This window comes from Pinus tabuliformis, chromosome 1_1 (genome assembly GCF_031772625.1).
Source record: "Pinus tabuliformis cultivar Carrire ecotype Pingquan chromosome 1_1, CPIR1, whole genome shotgun sequence".
Lineage (NCBI taxonomy): Eukaryota > Viridiplantae > Streptophyta > Pinopsida > Pinales > Pinaceae > Pinus > Pinus tabuliformis.
The window spans coordinates 932,079,333-932,097,301 of NC_142297.1; the positions used below are offsets into that span (position 1 = coordinate 932,079,333).

The window sequence follows — 17,969 nt, forward strand, 5'->3', positions numbered from 1 at the left end:
AGATTATTTCTAATTTAATATTTATTAGACTTAAAATAAAAAAATCCATAGAATACTTCTTTTAATTAAAAAAAAAATTTATAAGTGTGTATCCATTTGAAGTTAGTAAATGTCACCTTCAAAGTCAAAAAGAGAAACAAACAGTAACTACCAAAATAGTGAATCACTACCTTTTCATCTGCATTAAGCAAATGCAAACTTTAGTGGACGCATTTTCTTGATTAGGTTGGAACGGTGAAGAGTTGGGTTAAAGTAATTAAATGCATGGGAATTGTTAAGCAAATGCATGGAAATCGCCCAGCAAATGCAAACTCTGTTGGGGGGAGATTTTAAAAAGGTGAAAATAATGAATAATCTACTCATCCTGGATTCCAAGATCTGGTGGAAACCGTGAAGAGCCCGCTTACTCTCGATTTAATTTAGCCATCCAATTGATTGCAGCGATTTTTGGTTCTAATTAATTGGGATATTTTCTATTTTTTTTTTTAATTTCTACCAACATCACATCACAAACTCGTTTACACAACAGTTTTCTAGCCGGAATCTTATTAAAAAAAATTCAAAGTTGGAATTGCTAAATTTTCTAGCAGATTATCACGAAATTTCCATTATTTTCGAAACTAATTTGTGGGACTTTTTCAAAGTATTCTCTACCTATCATCTCACTTCCTTTACGGTGGATCGGCTTTGTGTGTTATCGACGAAGTCTTGGACTATAGATACGGGATGCAGCTTCTTCGTCATAACATGGTGTCACTCCAAGGTCCACCATTTAGCAATCTTTATGGGTAGGTAAGCAGTGACTTCAATACTTGTCACATACAAGTACAAAAAATAAGTCGGGAGGAAATCACCGAGCAAGGCGCACTCTCTATTGTGGGGATTTTTTTGGTTAGTTCCGTCTGTCTGCGAGTAATTTTACCGAATCTACCTTCTGGCTGCTTGTGCGTATTTGTGTCATTCTGATTCTTAGTTCATTCTTATTTATGTCATTCTGACTCCACCAAATTCCAAATCCAATTCCCATGGCAGATCAACTAACCACCCATTGTCAAAACGCTGCCGCTGCTTCTTCCTTCACGCCCCCTTTTTCTGCATCCACTTCTTATCACCATTACCAGGTTTTTATTAACCATCGCGGGCCTGATGTGAAAAGCACCTTCGCCACCAGTCTGTACCGTCGCCTCATTTCCCACGGATTGCAAGTCTTCCTCGACAAGCCCGAACTGTAGGCTGGACACAATATTACATCTCAGATAGAAGCTGCGGTTCGAGTAGCCTCTGTCCATATAGCCATTTTATCTGCGACCTATGCCGAATCCAGGTGGTGCCTGGATGAGCTTGTCCTCATGGTGGAGTCCAAAGCCATTATTCTTCCGGTTTTCTATAAAGTGAAGCCCTCGGAGGTCAGGTGGACGGGCAAAGATAAAGATGGACCGTACGCTAAAGCCCTACGTATCCACGAAGAGAAGCAGCGGTACGACTTGCAGACTATCCAGACTTGGCGAAACGCCCTTCATCATGTCGCGAATATAAGCGGCTTTGAATTGCAGGAGGGTAATGGGTAAGGATATCCACTGTCTCGATCCATATTAGTTCTAAATCTGTTGCATTGAATCATACATCACATCTCAAGTATGCTTTTGTCATTACTTACTTTACTCTCTTAATTAATATTCAGGGACGAGGGCAAAGAGAGACTCTTGGAGGAGCACGAAGAAGAGCTGTTGGAGAAGGTCGTGCAAGCCGTGTTGAAAAATGTTGCAATGCCATTGGATGTGGCAAAATATCCAACTGGTTTGGCAGAAAAGTTACAAGACTTTGAAGGGACACTGCGACTGCATCAGAACGACCATGTGGAGGTCAAGGTTGTGGGGATTGTGGGCATCGGTGGAATTGGAAAGACGACGCTGGCCAAAGAACTTTTCAATCGTAAGAGGTCAGATTATGATAGATCCTGCTTTCTATTTGATGTGAGGGAAAATGCAAATAGAATGTCTCTAAATAATTTACAAAGCAAACTCATTAAGGACTTGAAGGATAGAGATATCAAAATTGAGAGGTGGGAAGAAGGTGTGGAGATACTTAAAAAGAATCTCTCAGCTTGTGAGGCACTCATAATATTAGATGATGTAAGTCATGTGGATCAACTGGATCCTTTCTTGCCAATTAAGCATGTCCTTCACCCCAAGAGCTTGATTTTGGTTACGTCTAGGGACAAGCATATCCTTAGAAGTGCAGGAATTGCAGAGTCGTCAATTTATCAGTTACCAGGCCTCAATATAGCACACTCCCAAGAGCTGTTTTGCTTGCATGCCTTTTTCCAGCCATATCCACTACCAGGATTTGAAAATCTTGTACATGGGTTTTTAAAGGCATGCCATGGTTTGCCTCTATCATTGAAAGTTTTTGGGGCGCTTGTTTGTGGACAGGACAAACTTTACTGGGAAGAGCAACTGAATGGACTTCACCAAACATTACCTACAGAGATAGAAAGGAGCCTTAAAATTAGTTACGACTCTCTCAATCATGAGGAGCAACAAATATTTTTAGATATCGCCTGTTTTTCGATAGGAAAAGACAAGGATACATGGGTAAGAATATGGAGGGGTTCAGGATGGAAGGGTTTGGTAGGGTTTCAAAATCTGCTCAACAAGTGTCTTGTCGAGTTGGATGATGAAAATAGAATAAGAATGCATGATCACCTCATAGATTTGGGAAGAGCTATTGCGGATTGTCCAGAATTATTACCGCGTCGTCTTTGGCGACCCATAAAGAATCTTCATCATCTTCATGAGTTGTTGCAACAATCATCCTCTGTAAGTGTTTGAGCCATCCTAACCGTTGAATGTCTAAAGAACTTTCGGTATTTTTTATTGAAAACAGTCCGCCACACATTATGTTAATAATAGTTTATTGTTCTCAAAGCACAAACAGGTGATAACAGAAGTGCGCGGATTTGTGATGGCTCCTTGGTACACCTTTATTGGGGAGGATGAAGAGGAAGTGTTCCATTCAGAATTAGAATTTCCCTTGAATACAAGTTCCAGTCAAGAGGTCTGCGGAATCAGGAAATTGCAACTTCTTGAAGCTGAAGGCAACTTTGAAAGCATCTTGACTTCGGTGCGGTCACCAAAACTCATATGGCTCCGTTGGAATGCGTCGATCTACTCATCACTGCCTTCTTGGATTCCATTGCGCGATTTAAGAGTTTTAGAAGTGTTCGGTTGGGAATTGAAAAGATTGTGGCAATCTCGATCTGAGGTACGTAGATATAGATGCAGCAATTTGCAGAGCGAGAATCCTCTTATCTTTTGAATTTCTTATATAATCGAAACGTACTTAACATTGCAGGCACCTCTCCAGTTGCGGGAATTAAATATTGAAGCTCCACTTTCCGAGTTTCCAAAGTCATTAAGGTCGCTGAAGTACCTAGAAAAGATTGTACTGAATTGTCAGCGATTGTTGACATACGCAGATCTAGCAATGCTACCAGAAGAATTTTGTTACCTGAGATCCTTGAGATATCTAACCCTCATAGGGTGCCCAAAATTGCAGCTTCTTCCAATTTTATTTGGGGATCTAAAAAAGCTCGAATACGTCCATCTGTCCAAGTGCAGCAGTTTGGAAATGCTTCCAGATTCTTTTGGTAATCTAACAAATCTTCAACACCTCAATCTGACAGACTGTGGAAGTTTGAAAATGCTCCCAAATTCCTTTGGGAATCTGGTAAATCTCCAACACGCCAATTTTTCTAAGTGCAGCAATTTGGAGATGATTCCAAATTCTTTTGGGAATCTAACAACTCTCCAACATATCAATCTCACACTGTGCGGAAGTTTGAAGATGCTTCCAGATTCGTTTCAAAAGATCTCCAAACCATGAATCTGACATTGTGCAGAAGTTTGAAGATGCTTCCAAGTTCCTTTGGAAATTTAAAAAATCTTCAATACATCAATCTTTCTAGGTGTAAAAGTCTGGAAACGCTTCCAAGCTTTCAGGGAAATATATTGCAACTTAGACATCTACATTTGAGTGATTGTTTGAATTTGACTCTTTCCACGCTTGGAGATATCACCACTCTTGAATGTTTAGATCTATCAGGTTGCCTCCAAATGGAGTTATTGCCTTCCCAGATTGGAAGTCAACAGTCTTTGAAAAAGTTAAATTTGTTCCGTACAAACATCAAAGATTTACCTAGTACTATTGTGTGCCTGAGCAATTTGGAACTTCTGATGTTAGGAAGCCCTTTGTTGGGAGCATTGCCATCTTTGTTCGGAAACCTAAGTGCATTGAAGGAATTGTGGCTCCATGGATGCCCGCAATTGAAATGTTTGCCAGATTCAGTTTGCATGTTGAGTCAGTTGACAAGGTTGAAAATAACTGAATGTGGAATACAATACTTACCACCAGATCTCATGAACATGAAGAGCCTTGAATTATTAAAGGTCACCAGAAGTCCTCTCCGGCAACTACCATTCAAAAGGGTTAAAGGAGAAACAGAATCATTGTTCACTACACCGAGAATGAAAAAAATGGAGAGTAAATTTGATTCTCCCACTGATACAGTCATGGTTGAGTTCAAGGAGTTGGAGTTGTGTTGCACAGAAATAACGGAGGTATCCTTTTCTCGAGGTATATGTCCCAACCTTCAAATTCTCAGGATAAAGGGTTGTAAGAAATTGGTGGAGATTGGAGCATTGCCAACAACACTAATAACTCTGGATTTAAGGTGTTGTCGTGCATTGGGTGAAATAAGAGCGCTATCATGTGGTCTTGCAAAACTTGAAGAGCTGGACATAAGAGGGTGTAATAATATTAAAGTAGAGGATCTGAAAGGTTTCGAAACTTTGATATCTTTGAGGAGATTTCGGACTTCTGTATGGCACGACTTAAAAAGCATGCCAACTTTACCCCAACTGACGACAGTCTGCACAGATGATTTTGGTGATTATGATCATGATGTATATGAGTATTATGATGATGATTATTTTGTTGAAAACAAATCGTTCCGGTTTTGCCGGGAATGAAAGAATGTAAAGAAATTTTGTAGTATCATTTTTGGCTCCCTTTCATTTTGATGTTTAAAAAATGGTCCTATGTTAACTGTTTTACATTTTATAGGTGTTCGGACATTTATTTTAGGAATATGTTGAAATCATAAGTGTATTTGTGAATTTTATAAAATTTGAATATTTTTATACCATTTAAATATCTCAAAAAAATTGAAATTATAATTTTGAAAAATAAATTTTAAACTAATAAAAATATGGTTCGAACAAAATTGTTTCATCAAATTTCAATTAAAAGTTTCAAAAAGTAAAATTGTAACACAATGTTTATTTGGTATTTTTTAATGGAGTTGTCTTTAGTGGGATGTTTTTGGAATAGGTGAAAAAAATTGAGGTGAAATCTTGATTTGTGTTATTTAAACTGAGTTTTTGTTTTTTTTTTACTGTATATATAGATTCAGCACCCTGAAAAACCCTTAATAGCACTTAGATTGTGTAAGGGTTATCCATCAAACTTGTGATTTCAATAAATTCCTATCATGTTTTAGTGAAATTAGACCAAAAAGACCTATCAAAAAACTTCCAAAATTACCTACAAAACAATCAGCAACTATCCAACTCCCAGTAAAGCTATGGTTAACTTCTTTTCAGGGAATATAACCTTTTGCTAAAGATAGTGGATAGATATTCAACAAGCTTAATAAAACATGCTATGCAAAATAGAACCCCCGTCGACATCTATCACAATCACAGTGGGACGTCACCAGCTCTCGAAGTTTGTCCGCCTCTCCCTGGTACGGCGTGGAAGTCAAATTGTTTTAACTTGCACGAATTGTTTACTTTGCCAAAAATACTTAATAGTTTCAAATTAGTTTTACCATGTAATAATCCTTTGTTTTGTAAAAATAAATTCAGAGGTATAAAAATTGGAACATTCTTAACATTGGCCGCGTTAAATTGATTTTTAATAAAATAAATGCTTTGTTAATTTTTATTTTTTATTTTTTAAATATGTTTTTATTTGGTTTTAGTTTTATTTTAAATGTTTATTTTTAAATTATTAATTTAATATTTAAATATGTATAATAAATTTTATGGGTTGGAAAAATTTTAAATAATAATTAAAAAAATGTAATATATAAAATTAAAGTTAAAGATCAATAAAAAATTTATGAATATATTGAGATCATTTTCAAGAATATTAACATTTTTTTATATATAATTTTTTCCCGTACCAAAAAACATAATGTATTATATTATAGGATCAAAATACAGATATTGATATTATTACTCCTTATCTATTTACATCATACAATCTATTTGGGAAAGTATATCATGCTTCCCAATCCTAGAAACCATAAAACACTAAATACATCATTTGAATAGTCAAATGTCCCACCACTGTTCAAAAATTGTGAAAGAAGGTAGACATAGGTAAATCAACCAGCAATACGACCAATGAGAATATACATGGTGAAAGAAGGTAGACAGAGGTAAATCAACTGACAATATGACCAATGAGAATATACATGGTGTATCAGAATACCTCCTCATATTTGTCCTCCTCATATCCGTCCATTCAGTCTGGGAATCCAACAGATTTAGAAAATGAAAAACATACACAAAATTATACAAAAAGAAGAAGGAAAGTTAGAACTTATCCCATGAAAAGAAATTCCCCAACATTTAGTACATTGTTGCCCAAAATAATTTCAATATGCATATTACCAAGATTATCTATTAGGCCTCTCTTTGAAAGTTCATCAACTTTGTTATGTTCTCTGTCTATGTGCATGATTATTGTATTATTACTCTGGTTCCATAGATGATCAATTCTCTCCTAACAATCCAAGGAGTGATGGATTGTTGATGTTTGCACAACCATTTACCTGATCAATGATGATCTTAGAATCCCTAAAAATATGCATATAAGGGATATTGAGGAAGTTTGTGAACCATAATAGACCCCACAAGGCCAATGCTTCCGCCCTGGTATTTGTGTTGCTTCCCGCATTCCAGTGAATCCTATATTCCAATTCTTTTGATATGTCTATCTAAAAACCACATCCACAAATATTCCTTTGCGCTGCACCATCAAAAAAGCCCACTTGATACTCTAGCTCGGGCTCAGTTCGCTTGTGTTGAGTTTTTTTATTGCAAGAGTCCAGCGAAGTGATCATAGAGAGATTAGATATTGTGTGCTTGTATACCAATATGAAGTCCTCAATGGAACTCTAAAAAATATACTTGTTTCAACATTTCCATATAACCCAGAATAGAAAAAGTGGAATGATCCTCCATGTCAACTTCTGTGTACTCCACCACGTCAAATAGTCCACAATACATTCATATTGAAAATATGGAAAACTGATTAGAGATGACAGTTTTTTCCATACCTGAACTGTGCAATGGCACTTGAGAAACATATGGTTTTTGTTTTCCACATCCATTTTACAAATTGTAGAGATGTCAAGACCATGCCACTGTTGCTTTTGCAAATCTTCCCAAGTGAGATTTTTGTTTTGATAAACCAACCAGGATAAAAGGATAATTTTGATAGGAATTTTGGTCCTCCAAACAGCGTATAATACGGGGTTTGCCCCATGTCGAGCCTCCCTACCATAGAGAGTATTATAAATATCAACAACTTTGTTATTCCCCGCCTTCATCTTCCCTGTCCATACAAGATTGTCATATTGCCCCTCTCGGCATATACCAAGAAGTTTCATGCCAGCAACAACCCGGTTCCACTCCAGCTCCATTTTCCCCATCAATCCCATCTCATGTGCGCTTTTCCAAATATGACAAGGACCCCACCAATATGATATAACTTGACTCTAGAAATGTATACGTGTCCATTTAAACAATGGATGAGCATCGCAGAGATGCTGCATTCAATACCAACACCCAGAATATGGTCAATGCCAATGAGGATTCTGTGGCCCGACCCTATAGACCATGCGTAGAAAGATATTACCAATCTTATGGAAGTTAAGCCAGATTGTCGATCCATTCGGGGAACCAATTGTGCCTTTCTGATACCAAAATAGAAAGTCATGTTCCTTTAGATATTTGTGTCTGATCACCTTACTCCAAGTACCAGTCCCAAATATACCCCTCCATAAGGATTTGATCAATAAAGACCATCCAAAGCATCGAAGATTCATAATCCCCCATCCACCCACAGGCTTTGGAAAGGTAATGTGGGACATTTTAACCAAATGAAATTTATTTTGACAATTACACACACCCCCCCCACACAATATGAAATTTGCCATGATTCGGTTAAGACAGTTTATAATGGTGATAGGGACATGAAAATGGTGAGCCCAGTATACCTCTAGCTGCGTGAGAACAACTTGGGTAAGGATGAATCAACCTCCTAGTGACACACATCTAAATTCCCATCCAGATATCCTTTTGTAAAAATGGTCCACGAGCCATTGCTAATTAGCAATCCTGTAACTGCATGGTTTGATATGATACCCAAGGTACTTCATACCATTTTTCATCATCTCTACCTCTATACCAAATAGGCTTTTTATATATGTAATAGTCTCCATGTCACACAATCCATGATAAATAATAGACTTTTGAATATTCATATGCAAACCAGTGGCATTAGCAAATTTTTTGAAAATATGAAAAAGAGTCAGCCATGCAAATCAATTTAACATACCCATGATAAGCACATCATCGATGAAGAAACCATGAGAAATTTTGATGTTGTTTCCCATGTGCAAAGCCTGGAACTGATCATTCACCACCGCATTTTTGATATGCAGACTCAACCCATCCATCGCCAAAATAAATAAGAGTGGGGAAAGTGAGCAACCTTGACGAAGTCCCCGACCAACCCTGAAGAAATGTGTTGGATATCCATTGATAATCACCGCATAATTTACATTTGTAACACATGCCATAATCCAAGCTACGCATCTGGGTTGTAAACCAATCTTATGAAGAACCAGTCTGAGGTATCCCCAGTCCAGACAGTCATATGCCTTCTATAAATCCACCTTCATAATGGTGGCATTTAGATGCTTTGTATGAATCAAATGCATACATTCTTGCGCAATAGCGATTGCATCATGTATTTGTCTGTCCTGAAGGAAGCCATACTGTTCTGGTGAGATATAGCGAGATAATGTACTCCATATACGACTTGTAATAGTTTTTTATATGACTTTGTAGATGAGATTACAAAGTGATATAGGCCTATAATCCGAGAAGGTAGAAGATGAACAACGCTTCAGGATAAGAGCAATATAAGTGGAGTTTATATGCTGGTGAATGGCCCCCGTGACCCTCGACTCCTCCACCATATCCAACAGGTCACATTTAAAAAGATCAAAGAAGTGTGTAAATAGTTCCACCATCCACCCGTCCAGTCCCAGACTTTTATCGCCTTTGAAGGATTTAAGAACCTCATGGAGCTCATCTTCAGTGACCATTTTATACAATGAAGCATTTGATTCATCATCATACATTGAGGGATATGGATCAACCCCCCATATAATATCCTCCACTTCAATCCCCTCGTTACGGCCATAGGCCATCTGAAAATGGGAGACAACAACTTTACAAATATCCTCCTGCGGCTGAATACAATGACCATCAACATCCTTTATTTCCCATATTGAATTTATTTTGTGCCTGTGATTTTCATACCGATGAAGTTTTTTTGTGTTTCGGTCCCCTTCATGGATCCATAATGCCCTGCTCTTTAAGTGCCAGGTGGCTTCTTCAATAGATAGAATGTATTTCTTCTTGAGCTCTAATGCCTGAATGCGATACCAGGTTGATTCGAGTAGACAATTAGAAGTCATCTTGGGGCGTAAACCATCCAATTCGTGTTGTATGTCATTTAATTCCTTATGTAATATCTTAGTCTTCTACTTCTGCCATGATCTAACCTCCCCGTGAAGGATTTCCAGTTTGTTGAGGATGTGAACCATAGGAGCTGGCCCACGGTCGTAGTCATGATTCCATATATAATGCACCAATGTGTTGAAATCCTGGTCATCCAACTAGGTCCGGTTGAATTTAAAAGGCATGCCATGTCTAAAATCCTCCCTCCTCCATTGTAAGGTAATGAGTCAATGATCAGACAGAAAGTTACTGATAACCCCAACATGTACATCACCTAGACACTCCACCATCTTCTCATGCATTAAGAACCGATCCAGCCACTTTGCAACATACGCCATCCCAACTCTACCATTATCCCATGTAGGAGCCATTGTTGATGGACATATATCAACAAAATTGTGATCTCTTATCGCATCACGTATCTTCTCTGCCAGTGTGTCAATTTTTCTGGACCAGCCCCAAACTTCATCTAGTCCAATAGTGCAGTTAAGTCCCCCGCAATAATGAGAGAATCCAACTCCATAATCCCATAAGAGATCAGCTTGTCCCAAAATATAGCCCTATCCCTATAAGGGGCATATATATTCAGGATGTGGGCATGACCACCTAATCCACAGATATTACCTTCAAGCATAATGCTAGAAAAATATTTGAAGGCCTTGACCTTTATCCACCGAGAGTCCCATAAGGCCACAAGCCCACCAGATAGACCAGCAGCAACCGTGGCAACAATATGCCAGTCTCAGAAAATTTTCCGAAAGTATTGATTAACATGTGGAACATAATGCATGGTTTCTTGAAGGAGAATAATATAAGGATGAGCAAAGAGGAAAAGTCGCTTGAGGGCCAGAAATTTCGGGGTAGCCCCCAAACCCCTGATGTTGAGAGATATAATAAAAGTCATGATAAACCCTATTCGGGCATCCGTGCTCCAAGGGCCCGTGAGGATGGAATATCATCAATAGGTACGTCAACTAGAAAGTGATCAATAAGAGAGTTAAGAGGGATACGTGGGGGTCTTCCCTGGAAATGTCAAGTTCTACGGTTCTGTTTACGTCAGATAGTAATATTTCCAGCGGAGGTAGGGCTTATATGGGGAGATGAAGAGCCAATGGGCTTATCGATAGTGAGCGTGTGTAAGTCCAAAGTCTTCCTTTGAAGAAGGAAATCCAGGTCACTGTCAATAGAGTTTGTGGGGGAAGCAAGTGGCGAATTAGGTGGAGTAAGACTGTTTCTAGACCCCTTAGCCCGATTAGTAAAACGAGAGGGTGATGGAGCAGGTACATAGGTAATATGAGATGTGGAGGGAGCGTTAAGTGATGTCAAAGGTGCCAAAATTTCATGACGAGGATAAGTGGACCCCGGGGGGGATTTTCGAATGTTCTAGTTAGGACAAGTTGGGACAGGGTTGTCTGACTTCATAGAGGACAAAGGGGATGATGGAACTGTGATGGGCGAGGAGCCATATATCAAGGAACCATTAACAAGGGAACGATAAGAATATGAGCCATGAAAAATACCTGTGTTATGCTACGCAACAACCCCATGGTGTTGGGCTGCTCCAAGTTGACCCCCTTTATATTGAGATTTTGATGACACGCCAAAAAAGTTCCATCCGTGAAGACGACCACCTGGTTGACGTGGGAGATGAGTCAAGAGGTGCCCAATATGATGAAAATTTGAACATCGAAATGGAACGCCCTAGAAATCCAATTGCTGAGATAAGTGAGTCTCCCCCCAGTGCAATTCAATGTGATCTGGAAAGCTAGCCTGGTCCTCCTTCTCAATCAAAATCCAAGCAACTCTCTTATCTGGTGCCCCCAAGCACCGAGGATCAACATATACAAACTTGATAATGGCATTATCGATGTCCATAAGAACTTTCTTTGTCCAAAGTTCAATAGGCAACTTGGGCAATTTCACCCAAATGAGCTTGTTTTGCGGCGTATTGTTGAGCGGGTTGAACCCAATGTACCAGCAGTGGAACGCCAAGAAGCTCCTACCATTTATCCATGGAATTGCTTTGATTTTTTCCAAATCCTCCTTGCTGAGAAAATGAAAGCTATACTAAACCGTAGCAGCTGCACGACAGTCGAAATATACCCCAGTAAGGATTTCCATTTTTTATCCACCCAAATTCTCATCTTCGAATGACTAAGATCTGCAAAATGCCACTAGCCAACGAGAGCACACTTCTGTAAACTAGAGATACGGTCAATCAAAACTTCATTGTCAAAAAAGAAAGCAAACAGTGGGGTGGTGGTCTTGATAGAACATTGTCGATGCCTGGATCGACGTTCATAACCTGCATGTTTTCCACCTTTCAGATTAAGGGACGCATGACTACCATCTGACACCTGTGCATATCCTAGGATAGTGTGCCAGGCATCCACGGACTGAGTGCCACCTCGGCGTTCCACCCCTGATGATTGAAGTAGGTGTGACTCAGTGTTCATGGTGGCCCGGATAAAAGCCTCATGGGATGATGTGTAGGAGTCAAGGACGTCCATACCCCCAAAAAGGGAAGTAATTCCATAAAGGAGAATCACGAGTGAAGTACCTTGTCAGAATTAAAGGATATGCTAGAGTGGTAGATAAGAAGAATAAGGTATAATGTACCAGATGTACACACCCAAATCTAAGGATTGAAAAAATCTCATATTACGAGAAAGAGAAGCGTGCGGGGAATAATGCTCACATACAGCCTAAGAAAAGACCATTGCCAGTTAAAGGTCCAAAACCGGAAAAAGGTGGTCTACAAATATAATAATAAATAGCCAGATAAGGAGCGGAGTACGATGACCCCAGATCACATGGAAAATTGTTTGGATGGAATCTCGAAATAAATGGCATGCGATACAAAATCAATGCGGGGAGATTATGCCACCTGCCACCCCGGAAAAATTAATATCAACCAAGTGCACAAGATTTTGGCACCGGGAAAACAATCTAGAACCAGAGCTAAAAGCCAATGAAAACCAATGAGCCAGAAGGAAAACAAAGTGGAAATCAACCACGAAACATGCAAAAGAAGAGAAAAGTAACTAAAGACCTTCACAACAACAGTAGAAATAACATCCCATGCAAGCCAGCTAAAAATTGCAGATACGAAATCCAAAATATTTGCAAGGTCTGGAAATAATGAAAGAGCTAGTCCACTAGTGCCAGAGCAAGGAGAAATTGTTTGTATGTAGACAAGATTCCTCCCCAAAAGAGATAAGAGAACATGCTTTCCTATATGATTCAGTCCTAGAAGGCATTTATACGCTTAGACTGAGGATGTGAGTGTGTGGAGAACATATAGTAAAGTATATAAACACAACAACAAATAACAAAAGTATATGACAGAGTTCTGACGGAATGAACTTGAGAATAAACATGTTACTCATACCCTAAAGGAATCCAATGGGGACTACCAAAAGCTTAAGAACACCTCAAACGAAGTATGAGAAGGGTATCATCAAAGACCCATGTCCCCCATTACATTGTAGAAGACAATTCCAGATATAACCACTAGAGACAAGAAAGGGCCAATACTAGCATATACAATCGAAACATTCCACAACACATACCACCCTATAGACCAGTCGAACATACCTGGAAAGCAGTTTAATAGCTAGTAGATGTTGACAGGTTCAATGTTGCATCTCCCATTACTCTATGCGCCATACCTGTTTCCTAGAATTCCATGCAGTTGAATGATAATCCGCCCTCAACATTTTTCTATATATTATTTTGGTTATATATAATTTTTGAATATTAAGCCTATTATCTAAAATTAATTTTAATTGATTATAATTTAGAAAGAAATAAAGGGTAGATGGAGGGATAATATTGTCTTCAATTTTGATGGAGATCAAGAAGTAAAGTTTACTTGGGGTTTAGGTCAAAAAACAAATAATCTAGAAAAACTATATGGGCTTTAATTTGACCATTAGTTGGCTGAAGATTGAGGCATGTCTTCCTTAGTCAATCTTCGGGATTCCCTTATCACAATTCAACACCTTTGGGGATCACTTCCAAAAACCAACCTTCTTTCCACTCTTCTCCGAAGAATTATTTGCACTCTGGAGTCACTCTCACACAAGGCCTATTTTCATATCCTCCATAGCCAAAACAAAGAAGTTGATATACAAGCTAAACTCACATGTCAAATGGAAGAAGGACAATGTAATGTTAATGGATCCTTAAGCTGGATAGTGATCTCATTCCTATTCTCATCTCTACTATTAGAATTAAGGGCTTAAAACAAAATAATTGTTGTGTCAAGGTGAATGATATAAGCCTCCCATGCCTTCAGGCTATGGAGAATAATTCAATGATCAATAAGTGGCATTGCGCATAGGTCATATCGATCAAGGTGACATCCTGGTGAATGAAATCCATGGGAACATTTATTCATGGCATGTGAAGATGCTTGATTATGGACTCCTCTTCTCTCTCGCCTCCATCTTTGTAACAAAACCGGTGGCGAATCAATGGGTTGAATTTATGAAACTTAGAATGGTGTCACCTCCTGAAGTGTGGGATAACTCTACAGGGGAAACATTCGTGAAGGATGATCTCATGCTTATGTCAGAAGAACTGGTTCGACGGGATACATATTGATGTCCTTATGGTATTTTCTATATCTAGAGCGTTCCCTAGTCCTTCACTCCTTGTGCCGAGATTTTCCTAAGATAGTGCTGGAATCTCCCTCAAACCTATTCTCTTCATAAGAACAAGTTCAAAATTCTTGGGCTCTTTTTCAATCTAAGTTTCTTCTCCCCTATTGCAAACCACTGGTATAATTTGAAACACATTAATTTTTAGTATTCGCTAGAAGATAAATTGTGGAGCTCTAATTTCTTTAACAGTGGATTCCAATTCTACCTTGAAAGGGTTCTCAGTTTCCCTACATGGTTAAAGCCATAACTCAAGTAGGCAAAGGGGGTCAGTTGCATGGTCCCTCAGTTTTATCCACAAAATATCCTTCTTGGCATTTTAAGAAGAGATATCTCTTAAGTTGGTATGTGGTCATCCTTGCTTTTAGAGATCTTCTACTCTAGTGTTGTGACTATCCTCTTTCTCCTTCTAATGTGTATTGTTGTCCTTGCATATTTGGTCATATGCGCACAATGAAAAAAAATGATGTGAGCTTTCAACAGTTCTAGCCCCTACAATTGCTGCTCACACCCTCTTATTGACAGCGATGAAAAGATTAGTTCCCTCCATCAAAAACTTAGTCAACAATCATCCAACATCCTCTTCATGACTGAAGAAGTCCAACAATATCAATCTAGGATTACTCAATTGGAAGACAAATTGGATTAGATTTTCCACCATCTTGTTGATGTGCAATATCATAGAACTCTAGATGAAAACTGAAACATGGCTAGTGGTGCCCTGGGTGGCCCCTTAGATAAGATGTCCATTGATCCTCCATAAGTTATGCATGCTCAATATAAGTGCATTTTTTTATGTGACCAATTCTGGCAGGCATATAGTAGTAGTATTTTTTGCATCTGGTATGACTATAGTAGTAGGCTTGATGTAAATTTTAAATTTCCTCTCTCACTCTTATTGGAAGATCTTGTCTACTAGAATAAAATGTAAAATTTACCAAGTATCTTGTTGTGATCGGGTGCATAATTAATACTAATTTTTCTCATCTTTGTCAAAGAAGAAAAGTTAGAAATAAATAAATTAATGAGATTTTAAAAAATTTAACATAAATATAAATTTACCTCACAAAAATTCCAAGAAATTGTGAGCTAATACAGAATAATGCTATCCAACTATGATATGTTAGTTGCAATAGAAATGTGGAAAAATAAAGGACCACATTTTTTTTTTGTGTAGGTACTTACACAATGTTTTAGGATATCATGTAAAAAGATGAAACCTAAACAATCAAATTGTCTTCCTGGTAGTTTGTATTTATGAAAAATTGGTGTAATTTTAAAAATGGTGCTTCCCTAAGATTGGTATGTTATTTTTCTCAAAAATCATAATGCATATCTTTGGATTACACGTTGAGTTTCCTATGTAAATGATGGAATATTTTGAAACAAATTTGTATTATCATAGATAACATATAGGTCTTGTGCATTATTATTACTCCATAATTTTTTTAAATTAAGAAACATAGTGAAGCCTTAAAATGATGAGGTCCATATGTTATGAGGGCCTTAACATATACACAATTTTTATTCTTAATGTGTAGGTATTCATTTGTTTTTGTTTGGCTTCTTTTCATATTTCAAAATAAGTCAACGAATCAAAAGTTATAGTGAAAATAAAAGACCTGTGCTTTTTTATAAATTTGATATATGTCCAAAAAATTACATAAAAAATAATTATTAATTCGTGTGTGTGTGTGTGTGTATAATCTACTTATAAATCTCTATAAATATGTTTAGTTTCATTAGCAATGAATACATAGATCACATACAGAGTCATGGTTGAAAATTTGGAAGTTGTAAAAATGGATGTGTTTTTTATTTATGCAGACCAAATGAAGATGTTTGTTAATTTGAACCTAAATCCAAAGCAACCACCACATCCACCACATAATTGAAAAAGTTGTTCCCGCCAAATATTTTTTGAAATTAACGTGTGTGTTACTAATGCATTGATGTTATATTAACACACATGCCCCATATTAACGAGCATGCATTATATTTGATGTACATATGTTTCAGAATGTGCTTGCATTATATAATGCATACATGCTCTCTCTCTCTCTCTCTTCATACTGTTCTCTCTATCATTATATGTCTCTCCTATATTGAGCTCTCTCCCCTTCATTAAGCCACTCCTTTCCCCCCTAGCCCCTATCACTCGCTCTCTCCTTTCTCTCCCTATCCCCCATTTCATGCTTTGTCTCTCTTTCCCTATCGCTTTATCTTTCTAGCTCTCCTTGTGTTTCCCTCCTCTCTCTTCCCCTTTCCTATCCTTTTCTCTCTCTCTCTCTCTTTCTCTCTCTCTCCCCATGTCTCCCTATTTCTATATCTCTCACCCTTTCCCTATTTCCTCCTCTCCCTTTCTCTCTTTCTCTCTCTCTTCCTTTGCCCCCTACTCTTTCCCTCCATCTAATTCCCACTCTTCATCATTTTCTCTCTCCCTATCCCTTTCTCTCTATTTTCTTATGTATTCCTCCTATATTCCTATCTCTCTCCTTTGCTATGCCTCACATCTCTCTCTCTCTCTCTCTCTCTCACACACACACACACACACATTTATGGTTTTATTAATTTGATAAATGTATTATTATTTCTTTGTTTCGTTTTATTCTTTTAATCTTCATCTTCATGGTTTTATATGGCTCTTTTAATCTATAAAATATGATCAATAACTCTTATAATCTTATAAATTATGTACATATGATTTCTTGTCGAAAATTGTAATAATGGTATCAACCTCCATTACTTATAATTCTATTTAACATTATTAGAAAAATGGTTTTATTGATTTTTATGCTAGGGAATTTCATCATATGATCATGAATCCAACCATTTGGAGTTATTTATTGTTTGAAATTCTCAAATTCATCTTTCTTTGCCTCTGGTTATCATTTCTAAGAAAATTTAGAATTGTTAGCAAACAATGGAAGAATCGTTTAGAAACGCTTCTATTTTATCATGTTCCAATCAACTGTTTATGAATGAATTTGGATTTATGATTCCTTTGTTTCATAATCAAGGCAATTATTTTGCTACTGAATACGTTAATCAGAATGGGCACATATGTCGTTTTCATATGCCATTTATAGATTCAAGATACATAGTAGAATATATTATTGGATCTACGGTTCTAATGTCCTTACCAATAGAATGCTCTCGTTCATACAATGATTTTGTAAAGAATCCATTTACAAAGGCCTTTATAAACATTGGGCCAATATGGCTTGGAGACTGAGGATTCTTTTCATTATTGAAAAAAGTACCAAAAAATATGATTGGATTGTTTTGAAACATATCTATAAAAGAATGCATTCAAATTTTTGTGCTTGCAGTAGTCTTGATAGGGTTTGGAGACGGGAAGAGCTTCCACTTGGTGGCAGTTCACCCACTCATGGGGGCTTCACTCAATGATCCTATCACA

At 37.6% G+C, this 17,969-nt stretch overlaps 1 protein-coding gene across 1 annotated transcript in view; it reads left to right on the forward strand.

The window, feature by feature from the left end:
- Positions 1–1,025: 1,025 nt before the first annotated feature.
- The window catches only part of LOC149217507 (uncharacterized), a 124,604-nt gene continuing 107,660 nt past the window's right edge, over positions 1,026–17,969 (forward strand). Inside the window, 5 exon segments of the mRNA XM_089390243.1 lie at positions 1,026–1,564; positions 1,682–2,819; positions 2,938–3,264; positions 3,355–3,444; positions 3,765–5,014. Coding sequence (XP_089246369.1) covers positions 1,026–1,564; positions 1,682–2,819; positions 2,938–3,264; positions 3,355–3,444; positions 3,765–5,014 — 3,344 coding nt within the window.